Genomic DNA, 20,881 nt, shown 5'->3' with positions numbered 1-20,881 from the left:
AGCTTGACATCCCAGAACACTTCAGACCCAGCGACACACTTGACAAAAGCTGGTTCATCCCAAAGACAAAACTCCCAAACACAAGCTAAGTATCATAGTGTTCTCACTGGAGAAAACAAACAGCTATTCCATAAATGCATGGCACAGCGTAGAAGAGCCACCTCGACAGGACAAGACTGAGCTACACATCTGCATCTAAAGGATAAAGGCCACTCTTTGGAGGATGCCAGAGTTCAAACTTTAGACTGAGAAGACAGACGGTTTGAAAGAGGAGTAAAACAGGCCATCTGTGTCCACTGATGTGGATCGTCATTGAACAATGGCTTATGACACCAACGAGGTCTCGCAGTACTTTCACTTTTAACCACCCTTAAGGTGTTGGTAATGACCCATACCTTTCATTTTTAGAACCGAACAAGCCTCTTTTCTCAAGATCTCTAGACTTTTAAGTTTTGATAATGGGTAAATGAGTGAGAAAGATGCAGTCACTAAAAGAGGGTTGTATCATGACATCCATTAACATCTTGACATTGTGAAAAGAGTCTATGCAGCCTCATTTAAACCACCTTATACTGGAGTCATATGGAAATGACTGAACATGATACTGGTAGGGAAGGTATATTATGGAAGAACAAATGTCTGGCTTTCACCTAAAGAAATGATATCACTATAGAACAACCTTTTATCTTTAACAGCAAGAAATGATCATTATTTCTGAACATGCACAAGCGTGACACTCTGAACTGCTTTAAACACCTCAAATCACATGTAGACTGTGTCCTATTCAGTACAGCTTACTGAGGAGAAGTCCTCAATTCCCATAAAAACGATGGATCGCAGCTGTCAATGGTCCCTAAGATAGCAAGCCTCAGATATTAATAGTTCACAATGACTACACACACTGCACAAAATCCCTGGATTCCTCGCAAATAGCATCTTCAATTCCCCTTTTTAGCATTCCCCTTTTCATCTACGCTCACATGATGGCCCATAATGTGTTAAGTTTTGTCTCTCGAATAAAAAGGTTTTTTTTTCTTTTTTAGAAAGAGTTCTCCTCGTCCAGTTGGTGTTTTTCTGCACTGACTTCAGTATTAATTAAAAAAGAAACAGCTGAAGGAAGATTTGTGAACTAGTTAGGTTAGTTGGCAGCAGGTCAGTGACATGACAAGATATAAAAAAGCATCTTAGAGCAGCAAAGTTCTGAGAAGTAAAGATGGGTAGAAGGTCACCAGTCTGCGTTCAAGCAGCACTGCATAAAAAACAGTCATGATTCTGTCATGGAAATCACTACGGGGGCTCAGGAACACTTCCAGAAATCACTGTCTGTGTCTGGGAATTAATGCTTGTGTAACTGGGAGCTCGCACACCTTTTTCCAGGTGGAAAAGCAATCATCACTGCTGAAAGGTATATACACTTTTTAGAGCAACATAAAGCTCCCATCCAGATGACGTCCTCTTTCAGGGAAAGCTTTGCATATTTCAGACTATGCTAATCTGATTACTGCCTTAGTAGGAGAAGAGTCCAGGTGCTGACCTGGCCTGCCTGTATATCAGACTTTTCACCAATGGAAAGCATTATAAGTATGATGAAATGAAAAGTAAAAACAAAGAAGAAGACCTGGAATTTTTGAGCAGCTAGAGTCGTATCAGACAAGAACCAGACGACATTCCTCTCCCAAAAGTCCTACAACTGGTCTCCAAATTTTTCCCAGAGGGATACAACTGTTGTTAAAAGTAGTGGTTAAAATCATGGGTTTATAAGATCTCCAAATCTAAAATAGTCTAATGTTTAAGGAACTGGGGTTGTACATGGATTGACTGATATTCCGAATCATGAAATTTTGCATTGATGGAAAAAATCACTTCTGTGAAAATAAGATACTACTAAGGGAATACTGATTAAGTAATCGGTGGTTTAGTTTGATTGTTCACATTGTTTACGTCGTAAACAAACATCTTTAAAGGCTGATCACTCCGGTACTGTTACCAGGGCAACATGTGACCCGTGCTACACAGCAACCTCAACATGCCCTTTAAACCACAAACAACACTTACATTTACGTTACATGTACGTTCACTAATACTTCTAACAGGTTTAACTAGACTACTGCAGAGTGAATTTACTGCGTTAATGTGCATGCATACATTGCAGACATGCGATTATCAGACTTCCCTGATTAAAATTCTCGATTTTATAAGATTATTTTATGACATGTTTTTCCTTCCCTGTACGTCTATTTCAGTGTCCACACATTATAACTCGTTTACTGTACCATAATCGCATCAGTTGCCAGACCACGAGTGCGCGCAACAGAGGGCTGTGCACTCGCGCGTTCAAGTATTTGTACCCACATGCTCGCTGAGCTCAGTCAGCGTTTGACTCAGTAGTGGCAGAAGGGATCCTGGATTTCCACTTGTTAGTAAACTCCACGATACCGAAATCAAGTGCATCCCTTCAGCCAACATGTCAAAGTTGGATCAGATCCTTATCCTCGACCCTCCGTCTGACCTCAGATTTAAAGGTATGTGAATGAAATATTATTTATTTACTTGTTGTCGTGTCAAATGTCCAGCGAGTAGTAGTAGTGGTAGTGGTGGTGGTGAAGCAATGATTTCACACTCCCTCAAGCGAATTTCGTTGCTAGCAAGCTAGCTAGCATTCACCGCCATTTTAAGTTAGCCAGGGAGCCGGACGGGCCGCTGCAGCCTGGCGCTATAGTGACGTGGATAGCCGGGCAGGCGTGCGCCCAGGTGGCCTGCTATTCAGTACCAGCTTACTGACAGTACCAGGCAAAGAGCTGGAAGGATGTGGCTGTCAGTGACTGCTTAAAAAAGGAGAGTTAAAGTCTACACGTTAAGAAGCATGTTTGTGTATGTCTTCACTTTTAATATCAGCTACTATGCTGTTGCTAGTTGTGTTAGCAGGAGTAAACTGTTGTTTCTTGTGGCTTAGGCTATTCCCTGGAAAGAAATTAATTTCAGAATGAAAAATCCGGCGTTCATCTTGATGCACCTGTGGCAGGAACTTGTGAAGCCAGTTAAAGTGACTGACAGTTGGAATGACAAACTTGGTTAGCTAACGTGAACTGTAACAACATGGATAGTTTATTTATTTTAATAGCAACACCGGGCTAACGTTAGTTCAGTTGACCTAAACCCTATTAGCTAGATATTGGCTAATTTTAAGCGTGTGTTCGCATCCTGGACAAAACAGGACGGCACATTCATGGGAAAGCAGGGTGCTTCGCGCATTCAGCACTGATTGCTTTTCCTGGTAGTGATAACGTCCAGTGATGTGTCAGTTAACCGTTGGCTAATGATAGCTTGGCTAGCCTGCTAATGCCAAAGTTGATGTGTAGCTGTGTAGTTGTATAACCGTGTTGTTTTGCGTCTGACAGACCTGAAGAGACCCATATCACATTTTTTAAAAGTCCTAGATAGAACATAACTTTTGGTCATTTGTGAGTCCAACTGTTGCTCTTGTGGTCAAGTGAATGAAGTGGCAGTAAACGGCGCTGATTTCAATGAAGCTAGCCCTCCCAGGCCATGAGTGACACAACAATCTCTACAGTTGGACTATTTATCCTCATCATTATTCATTTTGACCCAGAATTCCGCACAGCACTTCTTGTATTTGTCCCAGTTACCAAGCTCTGTGTCTGCTGGAGGCATTTTTTGCGAACTAGACAGTTATTTCTCTTTCTGTTGAATGTACCACTGTCCTGGACGAGGTTATAAGAGGACACTGGTGTTTGGACAAGGTGTGAATTGATACTGGTTGTAGCCTGACAGGATCGTTAGGAAGGACACAAGCTCACATTCCAGACCCACTGTGTCTTTGGGTGGGGTGTAATAATTAGAATGTTTTGGTGATGAGGTGTCCAGGGTGAAACTAAAAATTATTTTTTTGCCTGTATTTGACGATGACACAGGTGGAATAAAGGCAAAAAACCCCTCATGTTAAAACTCTGAAACTCATAAAATTTATGTACATTGATTAAAATCCGGGAATGTTTTTATCATGCAAGGTGCAACAGAAAGTGCGATGGTGAATGGAGCCTTTTCCAGCAGGCTGACATTGTAATTGGACAGGGATAAGGATGTAAATCAGTAAAAACTTGTTCTGGCTTAAGTTTAAAGACATCTGGAAAAGGGTAGTAACCATTTGATTAAACTCACATTTGTTATGTCATAATAACAGCATCAATCAACAGGTTAATGGTGCTATTATGATAAAATTCTTCAATCATATTGTTGGAAAGCCACCAATAGTCTTATTTGTCTCGGACAGGTTGTTTTTTGGGAGCAACGAGGTAAACCAGAATACATAAATGAAATTTTCTCCAGCTGAACGTTAAAATTTCATGGGTATTTAGCCTGATGGTAGACACATGGTTCATCATAATCTGATCATGGACCTCTACTTTTTACCTGATTAAGAAATTCTACTCTAATTTGAGTTATTCCTGTTACTGATCAGTCACACGGTTTACATTTTGCCTCATCAGATTAAACTTTTGGCCTTTTATATTCTGGATTGGATGCAAAGCTAAATTGCATTGGTATCATGCTGTTCATACTGATCATTGTTTACTGATCATCATTGATTCGTTTTATTCTTTAGCACTGAGGCTAAAATGTCTAATCCACTGCACATGTAAGAAAATCCCAATTCCTGGGTCATAAACCCCATTCTAACAATTTGATATAAAATGTAAATTATAATGAAAATATGTTTGTGTCCTTGCAGTAGAACCTGGAAGCATATTGTATGTTGTATATCAGGGTTTTGGTTGTATCAAAATAGTCCTTTTGTAGGGACTACATATGTTTATGACTCTGTATTACTTAACAAAAGTCTGTGAACCTTCCTGTGATTTATGGCTATCTAATAAACAAAAGTGTATTTTATGCAGTGGTAAATTAAACCCTAGTTTAGAACATGCATGAGAATTCCAGTATAGTGGGCCATTTGCTTTTATACAAACCAGAGTTTTGTCATATTTTTAACCGGTCGTGTTTAGAGACTCAGGTCTGAATACGTGTTAAGCTCCTTGGCCACTTAACCTGTTATTGAACTAGCATCATATTAAATCTTACATTGGGGGGAAAAAAAACCATCTAATTCCAAGTACTAAATCCCCAAAGAATGCATCACTTAAATTTGGGAGCTGTGTGCCCCCCTTTGTTTTTGTGTTTTGTTTTTTTTTTTGTTTTTTTTTTTACATTTTTGTATGGCCCACATTTAAGTGGCTTCGGTTTTTCTTGTCAAGAAGCAATCTGAGGAGAAGGAAGATGACCACAACTTCTTTACTGTCACAGAGACAGAGCTAAATCGGTCTGCATGTATCGGAGAGCTGGACTGTTTTAGAGCCTCTGCTGGGACTCCTCCAGCAAGCTAGAGGGGGCAGCCCTCCTTTCCTTGGTTGGTATTTTTAGAGCAGGACTGGCCTGGGGGACCCTAACTCAGCATACATGCAACAAGATGAGAGAGGTGCTGCTAATGCTGCTTGAGCAAAGGTGGCATCTCAGTGTTGGGCAGTGGATGCAAGCTACAGTATGTGGGTGGGATATCTGATGCACACAACTGTTTTCCAGTTTTAGGCTTTGGTGTAGTAGTGATCATTGTGCAAAACGCACGGAAGGTAGAAATATTTTGGGCTCGGTTAATTTCCAGCTTATAGAAGCAGTTACTCATCTGTGCTAGTTTTCTGTTTAGGTCTATAAAATTAAAAAAAAAAAGGTCATGGTTTTTTACCTCGTCTTTCCAGCATCATAGTGCAAAAGCTAGTATAGCATAGTGCTGAAGCTATAATAGACATTGTTTCTGGTTCTCATACTACTACAGGTAGGCTCTGTTTTGAACAACCTGGTATTGTTCTGTCAGGAAGCAAGTCATTCTTTATAACTCATCTATGTAGCAAGAACAAAGATCCTCGAAGTACACGCCATTAACAATGAGGTTTTTCAAGTTTGTATGAAGGCATTTTGTGACTCACCTGTGATTTTTAAAAAGCAAAAAAAAAAAAAAAGCCCCAGTAGGCACACAAGTGTACTTTCTGGTATTAGCTGGGTGGAGCCATTCTGTTCTGGTCACGCATTGCTTCTTATCTTTCAGGGCATGAATGAAGGCTAAATGCTGACTTTGAACTCCAGAAATAAAGCCAAGCTTTAGAACTTGTGGAAGTAGAAAGAATATTTCTGTTTCTTGGTTTGTTCTGATATTTTTAGAAGTGTAAAAAAATAATGCAGATATGTCAAAACTTTGGGAAAAGTTAAATCCCAAAGATTGGGGGGGGGGGGACTAGTTTGGATACCTATGTGAAAATTTTTGTACTAGTAATTTAAATGAGGAAAAAGGTGTATTTTAAATTTTGAAGCCTGGCAGCTATTGGGCAACAGGTTTTATTTATTGGTAATATATGACTCATTTAATATGTTAGGTTAGGTTGTTGCCTAGGAAACCGTAACCTGGACCCGAGACCACCGTCAGCTTCAAAGTGATACACAACAAGCAGTTTGGTCCTTGTCTGGATGCAAGTTTGCGACTTGTTAAGCATAAGTTGTTAGCCAATGACCGTGCGGCATTATATTCACCCTCCATCATTACGACCAGGCTCAAAACGTCAAAATGTCATCTGCTGAAAATCCTGAACTTGAAGCTCCATAAACAGTGGGTGACATCACTGTAGTAAAGCCCATCTTTTATACTTTTTGCATGCATGAAGATGTACACCTGTTAGCTGTTAACAGAGCCCATAAACAAATATTAAGTTGTAGCTGTGTCTAAATTCACAAATTTGGATATTTTGACACTTGTGACATCAGAATAATCATATGATGGACAGCTTGCAAATTGTCTGGCAGGTAAACTCTATAAACATGATTCATAACATCCATGCTGTGCTCCCAGCTAACCAAACATCATGAGACATTGTCCAAGCTCCCAGCCTAATTGCGCTGATCGAGTTTGGGGTACCTCTGACTTGGCAAGAAGTTGTTTTTTTTTTTTTCCAACATGATATGTTCAATCAGTGCTCGATAGTGCTGACCGTGGTTAAGGACCTAATTTAAAGCCAGTGCTGTCACAAGATGGTGAGCTGTTGTGCAACTTTTGATCTCCTGATACGTGACCAGTCAGCATCATCATGGGATGTCTATATGAAATTAGCTGTTTTGGAGACATGAAGGGGAATTGATTCAGGCGATCACTTGAGTGACATACAGGAAGTAGAGGTAATCTTTGATATCCCAAGCGAAGTTGTGCTTTCATAGGTCATTCCACCCCACCATCGGTGTTGGATAGGCTATTCGGTTATTGAAAAGAAATAAAAAAATAAGTAAAGATTCTTATTTTAACATCCCCAAAGAGTGAAAATTGGTGTCTTTCTCTCAAGGTTTCTTTGCCGTAACCTTGTATGTAACCTGATGTGCACCTCCTGAGAAATGTAACTGCATGTTGGGTCGACACAGCCCACAACGACTGGATAGCGTAGGGTTAAGATGGGGTTTCTGGTTATGTCATAAGTTAGGACATAGATTTCTTGCAGAAGTCTAAATTAAGCTCATGTCTTCATAAAGCCTATGTTATAAGGAGGGATGTACAGATGACTCGTCCTTGTTGACTGCCATCAGTTTATCGATTAGGTGTGAAAAGGAGTAGGAAGCCTAAAAAACTGTTTATTCAAATAATAATAATTCTCTAGCAAAAAGAGGGATTTAAAAAAACAAAACTTGCGTCAAAATCTGTCCAGAATTTCACAGCTGATGGATTTCTAGTTGTTGTACTTGTGGCAACACTACCCTACAGTGTAGCCTCAAGCCAAGAAACTTGCTATTCAATAAGGCTTCTTAATCATGTTGTTGTAATTGAGTTACATGTCAGTATTTTTCAGCTAATCTTTTTAAATTTCTTTTTGAAGCTTGGCACCAAAACACAGCATGCCTCTCTGTCTTCCAGGGAGGAGGTGTAACCTGAAATATTGAATTTCTGAACTACTGTGTAAACATGTAGCCATCTTCTTCAGTATTGTGACTTTTCTTTAATCTAGCTGACTTACTGGGGAGAATAAAAGCTTAATTTTTGGAGTTTCAGTCATCAGTGAAGTTTTCAGAATTTTGGATTTAAACCATACACCAGTGTTGGAGACTGTGCTCTGAAATACAAAGCTAATGCTGCTCTTTTTGTTGTTGTTGTTGTTGTTGTGTTGTTTTCCAGGCCCTTTTACAGATGTAGTCACCACCAACCTCAAACTGAGGAACCCTTCTGACAGAAGAGTGTGTTTCAAAGTGAAAACGACAGCGCCACGTAGGTACTGCGTACGGCCAAACAGCGGCGTCATCGATCCTGGATCAAGTGTCACCATCTCTGGTAAGTTTTTATTTGTTAACTCTCTTTTTTCCACCCATTTGAACATGTAGTTTCGGACTGAGTGTGAGCGAATAAAGGAAATGTTCAGTCATAGGTCAACAAGCCCACATGGTCAATTGGAGATTTCAGTTAGGGGGGAAAAAAAAGTCCAAGTGACCTATGCTGTTTTTACAATGATTTCTGTATGATGTTTTTCTTATGACCCTCAAGGCCACAAGCAATAAAGTTGTTCTGTGTACAACAAGAGTTCCTAGAGTTTTAATTTCTTCAGGCTTTATTGTCTTCTCCGTCTACCTTTTGGAGTAGATCAAGTTGTGCCAGAGACCTTATCTCAGCAGTTTTCCTTTAAGCAAGTCGACATATCTAAGATACTATACATTACCATATCTTTTGAATGCTGGTTTGTCTTATGTTTGCTGATGACATTAAGGTAGCTTGAGTACCATCAGTTTGTTGTGTTTAGGCTCCAGAATTGTCCATCCAGGGTGGCCACTGGGGCCTAACAGAAATATTGGAGTTGAGATAAAACAAAACTGCTTATAATGAGGAATATTAACAGAATGCCTCTGAAAGCAACCCATATTAGCATCTTAATTGAAGTAATACATTACTCTGATTAGTGGTTATAATTTCATCTTTTTTGGTATGTAAATGTGGCTGCAGGCAAAATGGGGTTTCAGTTTTATTGCGCCAGATTAGTTTCAGTTTGTCTGGTTATTAAGATTCATTAGTCATTTTAAAGACAGTTGCCTGCATTGTCTGCAGCACTGTTTCAACTCACTGCAGTGAAAGGGGAAAATGGGTTGCTTGTTTTTAAAACGGTGACCGTTTTCCTCCAGCAGGTTTAGCAACTTAAAGTTATTTGAGCTCCAGCGTGCTCAGCATTACTACATGTGAATGTCTGTAGAAACGTCTCACTTTTGCACCATAGTCCTGGTAATGTTTATTGTGCTTTTAAATTCCATAATGGTTAAATGCACTGCTTCTGTTTGTTCTTTGCAAACATTGCCAGTTTAGTGTATAACAAATGGCATTATTTCAATGTTTGTGTGCAGAAATATCCACACATTAAAGTTTCAGAGGGCTTTATTTCTTTGATGCTTTAAGTGAACAATGACATTGCGAGCTTGTATTGAATTAAATTGGAAAATGAATGACATCCTCTTGAAACTCAATAAATCCTTTAATGAACCTATTTAAGAAGGGAGGGAGGATCCCAAAATGGATCTCTTGTGAATGTCTGACTCGCTGAAGTGTGTATTAATTTAATTCAGGCAATCAAGAACTTGAGTTTCAACATTGGTTGTATCATTCGTGAGAATATTGTCAGAGGTTTTTAGGAGCTACGAAAGTTAGATTCTTATTGGTCCTTCAGTGTCATTGGGGAGGTACCCGATTGGTCTCACACAACCACATTAAAGTACAATAAGGACTCCTTCAGAAGATGGTGTGCCCCCGTGGTCTTAACGGCATGAAGTATAAAGGAACACTGAGAAGGTCTAAAGATGCTTTGGAACAATCATCCTCCAAAGTACCTTGAAAAACTGTAAATTTACCTTTGGTTTTTAAAAAAAACAAACAAAAAAAAAAAAAAGAATCCTTTTTAATAAAAGTTGAGTAAAGAGGAAAAAAATCACTGATACATTTAAAAAAAACATGCTGTAAAAACAATGCCTCGGATGTTTTCACAGGTCATTTCTGGCGTTTAGTATGCTGACTGTTTATGCGATCTGTTTTCTGTGTATAGACGTGCTTTTATTCAAACAGTTCTCATTGCTCATTTCTGTTTTACAGTCATGCTACAGCCCTTTGACTATGACCCCAATGAGAAAAGTAAACACAAATTCATGGTGCAGACGATTTTCGCCCCGCCAAACGTCACCGACATGGAATCATTGGTAAGTCACTGGGATTTACTTTATAAGCAAAATAAATGTTGCAGCTAATAACACAGAGGTGTACCTTTGGTTACGTAGCTCCGAAGTCATTTAAATGTGTCAAAGTGGAAGCATGACTGTAGTATTTGCACAAACTAAAACAGTAAACCTTACTAGTTAAAATCTGTTGAACTGAATAGTTTTTAATACTTACTGAATTCTTTCACATAAAACAGTTGATCAGCTTAAAAAAATCCTCATTTAAATGTTTTGCCTTCCTTCCACATTTCCTTTTATATGTAAAAACAAACATTACTGTATGGTCTTTATTGGTAAAAGGAGCCCTATGCATTCCAGTATCACATGCACATGACTTGTGCTTTAAAATATTAACTTGATTGACTCAATGAAAACATTTCATGTATGATATTTGATAGTAGAAAGTTCATTAAACTTTAAGTTGAAGGGTTATCGTCATCTGCCGAGTTAATTTCCTTACTCTGAAGCATTTTCCAGTTATCCACCAGGGGACAGCAGAGACTCGGTCAGCCAGTAAAACCTGTACATACCTTGTCATTGTATTCATGAACGGACTTGTTTTGAATGAGGTTTAAAATTCAGGAAGTATAGACAAACCGAGGTCTGACTGGTGCTGATGTATAAAATGGAGTCTCGTGTTGTGAATTAATCTTTTGTTACTTTTCTATTTTATCGTCTGTACTATACTTTTCTACTTTATTTCTTTATAAATTCAGAGTCTGGGTGGTGCCATTGTGAAATATGTTGAAAATAGTTCAAATAAACAGAAATAAAAGGAAATGAAGCTGCGCCTGTTTTATATAGATTTAAGGCTAAATTGCTTGTACATACAATGTGAAGTAGTTGGCACAGTTTTAATGTGTGCATGTGTGAACAGAATCTATCTGCTAGAAGTTTAAGTTGATGAATAACATGCTTTCATTTGCTTTTAAATCCTCACTAGTGGAAAGATGCAAAGCCAGATGATCTCATGGACTCCAAGCTGAGATGCGTCTTTGAGCTGCCATCTGAAAATGATAAAGTGGTAAGGTGCAATGAGCAGAGTCCCTCCTTGAACTGGATATGTGCTACTGAAAACTCTAGAAAAGTAAAAATTGAAAGAATTGTTGTCTGGCATAGTGTTAGCATGACATTCCTGTGTCGAGAGCAGAGTGTAAAATCTCTGCAGCATCTTGCAGCTGAAACAATGTTCAGCAACTAGGTGCAGTTAGAATAGCAGTGTGATGATTTACAGGCTGAGACACTGCCTATGGAGCAGTGGTTCTATATACATCTGAAACTATGTCAGGTTGGTAAAGAGGATGAAGCTTAAATGGGTCAGATTAGGGCTGCGATATGACCAAAATCTCATATCCCGATATAAGACATCTATCGTCTCGATAACGATATAAATCACAAAAATTTAACATTTTCTGTAAATTCTGTGAAAAGTGTTTCCAGCTGGGCGTTGTGTACCTGGAGTCGAGTGTTTTAACCGATGCATGAAATGAGACATTTTTAGACATAAGTTGTAACGACCGCCGTTTTCTTTGAGTATTTATTACACGGCGTGCTGCGGGGAAAAGTCTGTTCTAACGTTTGAGTCTAAGGTTTATTTTTTAGCACCTGACGGCTCTTTTTTGCTTCTCATCCGTAAATACTCGGCATACTCTTTCACGTGGTTCAGTTTATTTTGAAAAGTCTCAACAGGATCTTGAGCTTTATTGTGAAAGGTTTATGTGGAAAATAAACAAGCGGACACGCGATGATTTTACTGTCGTTGTTGCTAACGACAACGCATAAAAACAGGCACTTGTCCGTCCGTAGTGTGGTTATATTAAATATAAGAGAAAGAGAGAACTTTAAGAAATTAATATAGCCACTACAGTGACCATCAAAACGATGAAAAAATATTGCCGTAAACAGTTTATTTTGCGACACCACGAAACAAACGATAGCGTAAAATGAAACGATAGACGTTTTTATATCGTCATCCGATATATATCGTTATATCGAACAGTCCTAGGTCAGATCAATACTGCAACGTAGCCAGAAAACCAAAAAACTGAGTGAACGGATTCTGATTATCTGACTGATAGGTTTTACTTTTTCACAGCTAATCAGTGTTGACTGATTAAATAAGTTATATTTTTTTTTAGCAACAGTGTTGCTTAGGATAATTTTTCTGTTTCCAGCAGCTGACTGTGAACTGTGTGTAAGTAGGAGCACATTTCCCTCATCTTAATAGGATATACTCCGCGATATACTTGATCAGGGTTAAGTACCTAATACAAAATATGCGAATCTGAGTAGGATTGACTCTTATTATGGGGACCACTGAAGTAGAAACTAGATAATATTTTCCTCTTATTTATGTCAGGACATCAGTATGTGTCACTTTGAATCATAACGTTTTTTAAAACCTTAATTTGATCAGTCTCATGTACTGCAGCGGTTGTTTTTATCTAGACCTGGTCTGATGTGGTTTGGATCGAGGAAGAAGGACAGAGGCGGTGAAATTACCTTTTTTTTTTTTTTTTTTTTTTTTTTTTTTTTCCACCCCTTGTTTTCACAAATGGAACAAAGACTATAAATCCTAAATTGTGCTTAAATAATCAGTTTAATCCACTTGTTTTAATCAAATTCAGGTTTGATAAGTGTAAATGTTACGCTTTAAACTTAGATTTGGTCTCATTGTTGTCTGGATGGAGATGAAATTTTCATATATTTGTTCTGTGTGGGTATCTGGTGTGGTGGTGTTGTGTTTTTTTTTTTTTTTTTTTTTTTTTTTAAAAGCACCTAGTGAAAAAAGCACAGACAGTACTGCTTCATGATGGGATACCTGTTACAAGACCCCTGCTCAAAAGTGAGATCTTTCCCTCTCCCTGTACTATTCAGCAAAAAAAAAAGCTTTTAACTTTTTGTCTCTGAGAAGTTATTTGTAAAAGTAGCCATAGCTGAAATCTCTGTGCACGCGGTTATCTTTATATTGTGATATTTACTCGGATGATATTCGCAGTTTTAAATGCCCTGAATGTCTCTTATTTTTCTCTCGTCGTGTACTCTCAGGCACTACTACATGATACTGAACAAGCATCTGGCATCTGTAGGACTTATACTCTCTGTTCCACAAGTTCTTTATGAATGAATTGAGGACTGATCAGGCCACGTGCCTCCTGGATTGTACTGTGTGAGTGTTTAAAATATGGAACCTATTCACAGAGTACTGAAGGTCATCTTCTGCTTACAGGAACATGTTAGCGTGGGTCATGCCAGCCTTGAGTCAATGAAAATATCCCTAAACTATTTATTGAAAACTTGGGAAATCTGTGCTGCTTACCTCCACATAAAAGTAATCATAACCTGAAGTCTCTCCTAAAATACATTAATTAATACATTAATTGTGTTGTGCTCTATTGCCAGTTTTCCAAACTTTGAAAAATTCATTTTGTTGCCCAGATCTGCTCAGATCAGTGAAACCACCGACTGTTATGTAAATGGACCATCTGGTAGCTCCAGGTGTTGGCAGTGACAGCAGTTGTGTGCACCATGTATCAGGGTGTAGCAGGTCGCACAAAGTGAAAGACACAGCAACGTGTTTTACTGTCACACCTCTCTACTTAAATAAAGACCAAAGGGACATGTGTAAGCAATACTGACATAGGAGAAATGTCGCATGTAAATGTTTAATTACTAGATGCATATTTTTTAGCATGCATCAAATTCTTGTGGCCCACAAGAATCGTGGCTCGTCAGTGCGTTTTGCATTTCAACAGCTAACTTTGTCTTTGCTGCTGATGTGAAACACTGCGTGAATAACAAAAGCAGCTCTAATTTTTTTTTTTTTTTTTTTTTTTAAGGTGAGAAAAAGTGAAAGCTGTAATGAAAAAGATGTTAGTGTAGCTTAGTGCCTCCACTGTATGTCCTAATAATTTAAAGAGTAGTTCAGACTTTTTTTTTTTTTTAAACAGCATTACCTAGGTTAGTTAGGTTTTGTGTGTGTGTGTGTGTGTGTGTGTGTGTGGTCCCCATATATAAGTAATTCCTCTAAACCTCAGCTGCAGGCTCACATTAGGTCATTTTTAAGACTGAAAAAAATAAATTCAGTTTGTGTACGATCAGTCATCCTTGTTTTCATTGCTTGTTCAGTATTTGTTTTAGTCCAAAGCTTATCTGAGCCTTAGTAGGCCTCGTTATAAATGCCTGACTTATGGGAGCGATATGATGTCCAGAGGGTTTTATTTGTTACCCTCCAGGAAGATAGCCAGGACTGTGATTTTAATTTTAATGTAGTTTTATTTACTCAAGCTTGAAATATGTTTTTGTTTAACAAATGGCCCAAAATGATCAGGATAAACTTCTGTTAAGTACTCAATGCCTTAACTATGTGCTGGCCAATCATCCTCAAGAGCGTAGTCACTCCCTAAAGGTCCGCTTTTGAGCCAGGAAAAACCCAGATCCTGCCCTCGTACTGATTGTCAACTTTCATCTGCTACTACGCAGCACTCTTTTTCCACCCCTCATGTTGTCATGCTGTCTGTGCCACTACACAAAGCCACATCCACCATGACTTTTGGAAAGACATGTTTTTGTTTTTTTTTTTCTTTTCGCTTGTCTCTTTGATCTGGCACCATGAGCCTCAGGGCCCTCGAACAAGGCCGCCTTTCTTTTGGCTCATGCTTCCGTCTAGAGGCTAACCTCCATACTTAGCCCAGGGCATACTGGGCCTTACCTCATCCTCTCTTTGTTGGGCAGAATGACGTGGAGGCGACCCGAGCCGCCCCCGTGATGAACTCTGTGAAGGTGGAGTCGTCGGCAGCCGCGGTGCCTGTCGCTGCCGGAGCGGACGACGCGGAGATGAAGAAAGTGGTGGAGAAGTGCAAGAGACTGCAAGCTGAGATGAACAAGCTGAGTGAGGAGAACCGGCAATTAAAGGTTGGATATGACTGGTAACTAATTGTAGTCAAACACTTGGATTTTTAATGCTAATGCATTCCACACAGAATAAAACTGAAAGTGTGAACAGGGATTTACAGTCAAATATAATTGTACGAGCCTGTGAGTACACACCAACATCATACTACTCTCTGGTGGTTTTGAGTGTGTTTGTTTCAAACTCTGTAGAGGCTTGTGACAGCAACATGTTTGAATGCAACACAGCATGTTGTGTGGGTGTGTTTTGCTGGGTACTTCTCACCTCTGGCTCTTCCAGAGCGTTGAACTGAGGATGAGAGAGGTTTGTTAGAGCAGTCAGAGTGGAAACATGAATTTTGTGTAGTTGTATGAATGCAGATTTTTATTCTAATACACGCTTCACAACAACCAGGCAGTGAGAAGGGACAGCTACACTGAAGGCCTAGCAGTCAGTCTCAGCATTAGCAAGGGTAAGACGCGTCCCTCTGCTGGAAAACAGCAGGATGAACGCACCTCTTCTGTTTGAAGAATGCAAGATGATATGCAAAAATCAGTTGAAATAAAAGATTAAAATGCATGGATTTGCATGTTATTCCTCTGTTTGTGGTGTAAGCTAGATAAGTGACACAACAGGAATTTCCTGAGACAAACTGGAAAAGGGAGGGAACATTGTCAGGGTATTGGACACTCATTTGAACTATTGGATGACTTGTTGGTATCTCTACAGAGTATGACAGGATGTCCATCTAGTTTGATGCTCTTGTACTTAGAAGTGGGAAAATTACACATTGTGACCTCACTGTGGAGAAGACAAAGTAAAGAGAAATTTCTCAGTTTTCTGACAGTTTCAGTTGTCATTGGTGACCTCTCTGCTCTGCAGAGAGCTTTGCAAAGAAATAAGAACAGATTTTCAGCATCTGCTCTCTCACTGTGTGAGATGAGGGGAATGGCCTTGGAAAGTGTGTCTTAGAGTACATATGTTAAAAGGCTTAACATGAGCATCCAAGTTGCAAATTTAACTTTTTTGACCTTGGAGATGGTGTTACAGCAGCCCAGCAGGACGCTGGAAACCTTTTTTCTCTCTGTTTACATGTACAGCATTGTTCCTTCCTTAGTATCACTATGAAATCCTCCAACTCGACTGCTATGTTGGAATATTGTGGTTGCTTATTTCGTAGCCCGTCTCTCAACAATGGGGAGTGAACCATGAGTTTAAGTACAGTAGTCACTGGGACAGAAAACTGCAAATCTGGGCTCGAAGTTTGAGAATTTCTGTAAACATGCTTGTGTTTTACTAATCTTATTACCTTATCCACTCCTCTTCTTTATTTGTTTTCTGTTCTTTACACAGGAGGAAGGTTTGAGAATGAGAAAGATGCCCCGCTCAGACCACATGACACCAAACTCGACCAGCCTGCTCGGTCGGGAAGCCAGCGCCGCCTCCCTACCATCCCTCCTCGTTGTCATAGCAGCCATCTTCATCGGATTTTTCATAGGGAAGTTCATCTTGTAGACTGGGAGAAGCATGCCAGCCGTATCCCACGCCTCGGCTCTGGAATTTAAAAAAAAAAAGAAAAAAAAAAAAAAGAAAAGAAAAAGGCCTGGAAAAACCGAGAAGTCTTTCTGTTGACTTTTGCCATATCATTGGTAGTGTGGCCTACAGTGAACACATCTGTACAGTATCATTTGAAGGCGCCGCCTTTTTACAATCTCACACAGTTAGTATGCACAGAGTTGAGTGAGGAAAGGCGACAAAAAGCGATTGCTCCCCCCCCCCTTCTTCTTTGTTTTGTTTTTTTTCTTTGCCTGTATAATCCAGATATCCAATGTGGTGGGACAATGAAAGTTGTATACTATCAGTCAACATGGAAGATGCACCTAGAGTTAACCATGGGCAAGAAGCACTCAAAAGAATAATATCCCCCCCCCACTTCTGTTTTTAATAGGAATTGAATGGAATGTTAGGTGTCTTGTAAATGTCGTTTTAAATCCTTTTAAACAAAGGAGGAAAGAACTTCCATCATAAAGACGTTGCTACCTGTTGCTGGATTGCCTCTGAAGTAAAATCTGTTCGGTTTGTAATTTCTTCTACTTGTGTTGGAATGTTCAGGCCCAGCTGGGGATATAGGTGCCTCCTTCTTGTACATTTGTCTTGATCTCACAATACAAATACAGACTTATTATTATTATTATTATTAATTATTGTTATTATTATTATTGCTACTACTACTATACAAATCGTATATCCTTCTGAGGCAGTTATTGACTGAAATAACGTTTCCATTCTTAAAGTCCTGTCAAAGGTATTCAACATTGAAAAATAAAAATGAAAAATGTGGTTTTCATAGCTGTCTTTTCCTGCTTATTGTTGCTGCCGATGTTTTACTTTGTGTTTGTACAATGCAGTACAGTATATGAATTACCACGCGTTTCTAAATTTGCTTTATATCTCTGCTTCATAGGTATTGCAGTGGATATATATGTATATATTTTGATGTAACCTAGATTGGTCAGATGAATCAAGATGGAAGTTTTGGACTGTACTTTAGTTAGCGAGGAAGGGATTGTTGTACATTTCTTGTGGTTTGAGCTCCCACAAACTAGGCGCTGTCACTCAGTGTTTGCGAGCCGGTTACGCCAAGGTAATTTTATGCATTTCTGGTACATTATAGTATTCCAGATGAGGGGGGGAAAAACATATGTGGTAAGCTTGTTCCTAAATTTTTATTTTTTTAGCCTGATTGGTAAAATGAGAAAGCGTTCTTTACAAGATGCTGATTATTTTATTTTTTTCTTTTTGCACAAAGTTGAAACCTACAATTATTCTGTTAAAGCGCAAAGTGACGTGATTCACTGCAGCATTGGTAAAAGACCACTTTTTTTTTTCCTCTCTCCCTCTTTCTCTGTTTGGCACTAGAGAGTGGGAGAATTGCATGTTAGACTTTGGCTGTGTGACTATAGTGTTAAGAGACGAGCTGAAAGTTGCATAATTGTATGCTTGAAGTATGGAGTGGCCCCTTTGAGTGAGACGTTGCTAGTACTGTTTTTGTCTTCATTCTTTATGGTATAGATTCAACAAGATGCTGGGATCATTTCTCAGAGATTCTCAGACATATTGAATGATGGTTATTGCATAGTTGCTGCTCATTTGTCAGCTGCACATCCATGACGTGAATCTCGTTCCACCACATCCCACAGGTCACTGTTGTTATTGTTACTGTGGTTACAGTTGCCTTCATTATCAGCTTGAAGCAATTCTGGTCATTCTCCTCTGATGCCAACAAGCCATTTTTACCCAGAGAACTGCCGCTCACTGTAAGTTTTTTGCCTTTTCAGGCCATTATCTGTAAACTCTAGAAATGGCTGTGTGGGAAAACCCAGCGACTATGTTCAAAGTTGTAAATCAACTTTCTTCTCCAATCTGGTGCTCTGTTTGAAGTCCAGCAGGTGTTCTTACCCATGCCATGAGTTGCTGCTATATGATTGGCTGTAGTACTCACCAATTATTTTAAGCTGTGGGTAGCTTCTCCCATCAGCAGCACAATCAACCATATTTATGATTTGTCCTGTCAGGTTTGAGCATAGTTAATTTGTTGCTATAACAATACGAACATGCTGGAACACTCGATATTTGGCTCACGGATGGAGGATGTGGCTAATGTAAGTAATATGTCACGGTGCAATATCACTCGAATTGCGTGTATAAGTTTCTATTCTATTCCATTCAGGTGATGACAAAAGGTTTTTGTCATCACCTGAATGGATTTTTTTTTCTCCCCCTGCCTCCCCATATTTTTTTTTTGGGGGGGGGGGTTAAATCCTTTGTTTTTCCACCTTACTCATTGCGCCCACCGAAGACATTATCAAATGTGAGTAAATGCTGCTGCTTCACAGTAACTTTGTACTGAGAATAAATTACAGCAGAATGTTACAGACCTGATCATATATATGTATATGTCTGAGGATAGATTTCGCCTCCATCTGCTCCTTTAAAGCTGCTCAGTGGACAGTTTGTCCTTGGCAACTTCCATGTAAGACTCCCTCGTACATCCACTTTGCAAACCCATAAAACTGGGGCTTTTTAAATGCCCTGCTGGGAACCATAAAGTGTAACAAAGGGATTAACAAAAATATGTTCCCTGTTAAATGTTCAGTAAGCTACAATATACAAAATCTGGCTGTAAGAGCAGTAATGAACACGAAGGAGTATCAAACCTTTGTAATCTCATACATGTATCCAGTTATTGAGACATTTCTTGGAGCCCGTTAAAGCTTCTTTAGTCTGGGAACACTGAGAAAAACGATGCACTATTAATGATGACACACAAAACCTCAAGCTTATATTTGACAGAAGCATGCTGGGAAACTCCAATCCTTGTCCATGACCCAGAGGGAGATCGAAATGACAACATATGATAATGATGACTGAATCCCCATGAGCTTAATTAAGGCTGAAATAAACATCCCACTGGAGGAGTGGTTTTGATACTGAGCCACACATGAGGACCTTAATCCCATTAAGGTATGTAGAATTTATTCCACCCTCGGGTTCAAAAACCACCTGAAAGAAGCAACAAACACTAATCCCTTTGTTTCTTATATTACAGAGGACTTTGCTAGAAGACCACAGTTACAACTCCACATTGTTGACGGGTAACACAGCTGACTACACAGTGATGCATCATCACAGTCGATCCTTTGTGATTGCACAAACATCTTATTTGTGTTAGACGCAGCGAGAGTCTTTGGTAATCTCACGGATCGGTTCAGAATCCATTCCTGACTTTACTGAAATGATTATATACAGTAGATTTTCTTCTTTACACAGCTACAGTGGAAACCAAACAATTAAGATGTGACTGAAGGGAAAACTCTCAGCTTTAATTCAAAAAGCTTGAAGAGATGAGACATTTTTATACACAGTCCCCCATTTTCAGAGGCTCAAAATGAATTGGATGAACAATTTTTAATATAAGGTTAGTTTCTAACACTTAGATAAAAAATCTTTTGGAGTCGATGGCTGCCTGAAGTCTAGAACTCATATATAGCTAAATGCTGATTCCTCTCTTGACGTGCTCTGCTAGGTCTTTACTGCAACATAACTTCAGCTGCTGCTTATTTTGGATCTCTCTGCCCTCATTATGCACTGTTAGGTTGAGATCAGGTGACGGAGTTGGAGACTCACAAATATCACATTTCTTTACCTTAAAAAAAAAACCCCAGGAAAAAACAACTTTTGGAGTGATCAGATCAACAATGTTGTGCACTGCAAAACCAACCCAAGACTTTTTAAGCCTAGCAATGGCCTCTTTCAGTGCAGTGTCTCCGTGAGTTCTTGTGAACTAATACCAAATGCAAGTTCTGCACTTGTAATGGAATAATAGGGAAACGAGCATCACCTCGGCAGCCAATTGTCCAATTACTTTGCAACTTTACTTTTCATTAAACCTCAGAGCTGAAGTCAGCACTTCAGTCACACATTAGTTTGATTTTAAAAATCCACTGCGTTGGTATACAAAAGCAAAACAAAACATTTTAATTGTCCAAAAAATGTCTGGGTCTAACTGTAGTTATTTTTGGTTGTAGAGATGTAAAGTTTCAGCTCTTCACCGATGAGGTAACATAAGCGTGAACAGTTAATTATAATCAAATTGAAACACATCCAAGTGCTTGTTGATTTATCACTGAAAAATAGCTTAAG

At 39.1% G+C, this 20,881-nt stretch overlaps 1 protein-coding gene across 1 annotated transcript; it reads left to right on the top strand.

The window, feature by feature from the left end:
• Positions 1–2,321: 2,321 nt before the first annotated feature.
• On the top strand, positions 2,322–16,994 carry vapal (VAMP (vesicle-associated membrane protein)-associated protein A, like). Its single transcript, XM_063462649.1, has 6 exons — positions 2,322–2,522; positions 8,219–8,371; positions 10,166–10,269; positions 11,231–11,311; positions 15,022–15,201; positions 16,532–16,994. The coding sequence occupies exons 1-6, from the start codon at positions 2,465–2,467 to the stop codon at positions 16,691–16,693; spliced, it is 738 nt and encodes a 245-aa protein (XP_063318719.1). The 5' UTR covers positions 2,322–2,464; the 3' UTR covers positions 16,694–16,994.
• The last annotated feature ends 3,887 nt before the right edge of the window (positions 16,995–20,881 follow it).

The sequence above is a fragment of the Pelmatolapia mariae genome, linkage group LG18 (assembly GCF_036321145.2).
Source record: "Pelmatolapia mariae isolate MD_Pm_ZW linkage group LG18, Pm_UMD_F_2, whole genome shotgun sequence".
Lineage (NCBI taxonomy): Eukaryota > Metazoa > Chordata > Actinopteri > Cichliformes > Cichlidae > Pelmatolapia > Pelmatolapia mariae.
Note: the sequence above shows the minus strand (reverse complement) of the source record. Positions and strands in the feature narration are given on the sequence as shown.

Coding starts and splice junctions, on each gene's coding strand:
- vapal (XM_063462649.1), top strand. CDS start 2,465: ATGTCAAAGTTGGATCAGATCCTTATCCTCGACCCTCCGTCTGACCTC. Junction 11,312..15,021: donor CATCTGAAAATGATAAAGTG/GTAAGGTGCAAT, acceptor TTTGTTGGGCAG/AATGACGTGGAGGCGACCCG. Junction 15,202..16,531: donor AGGAGAACCGGCAATTAAAG/GTTGGATATGAC, acceptor TTCTTTACACAG/GAGGAAGGTTTGAGAATGAG.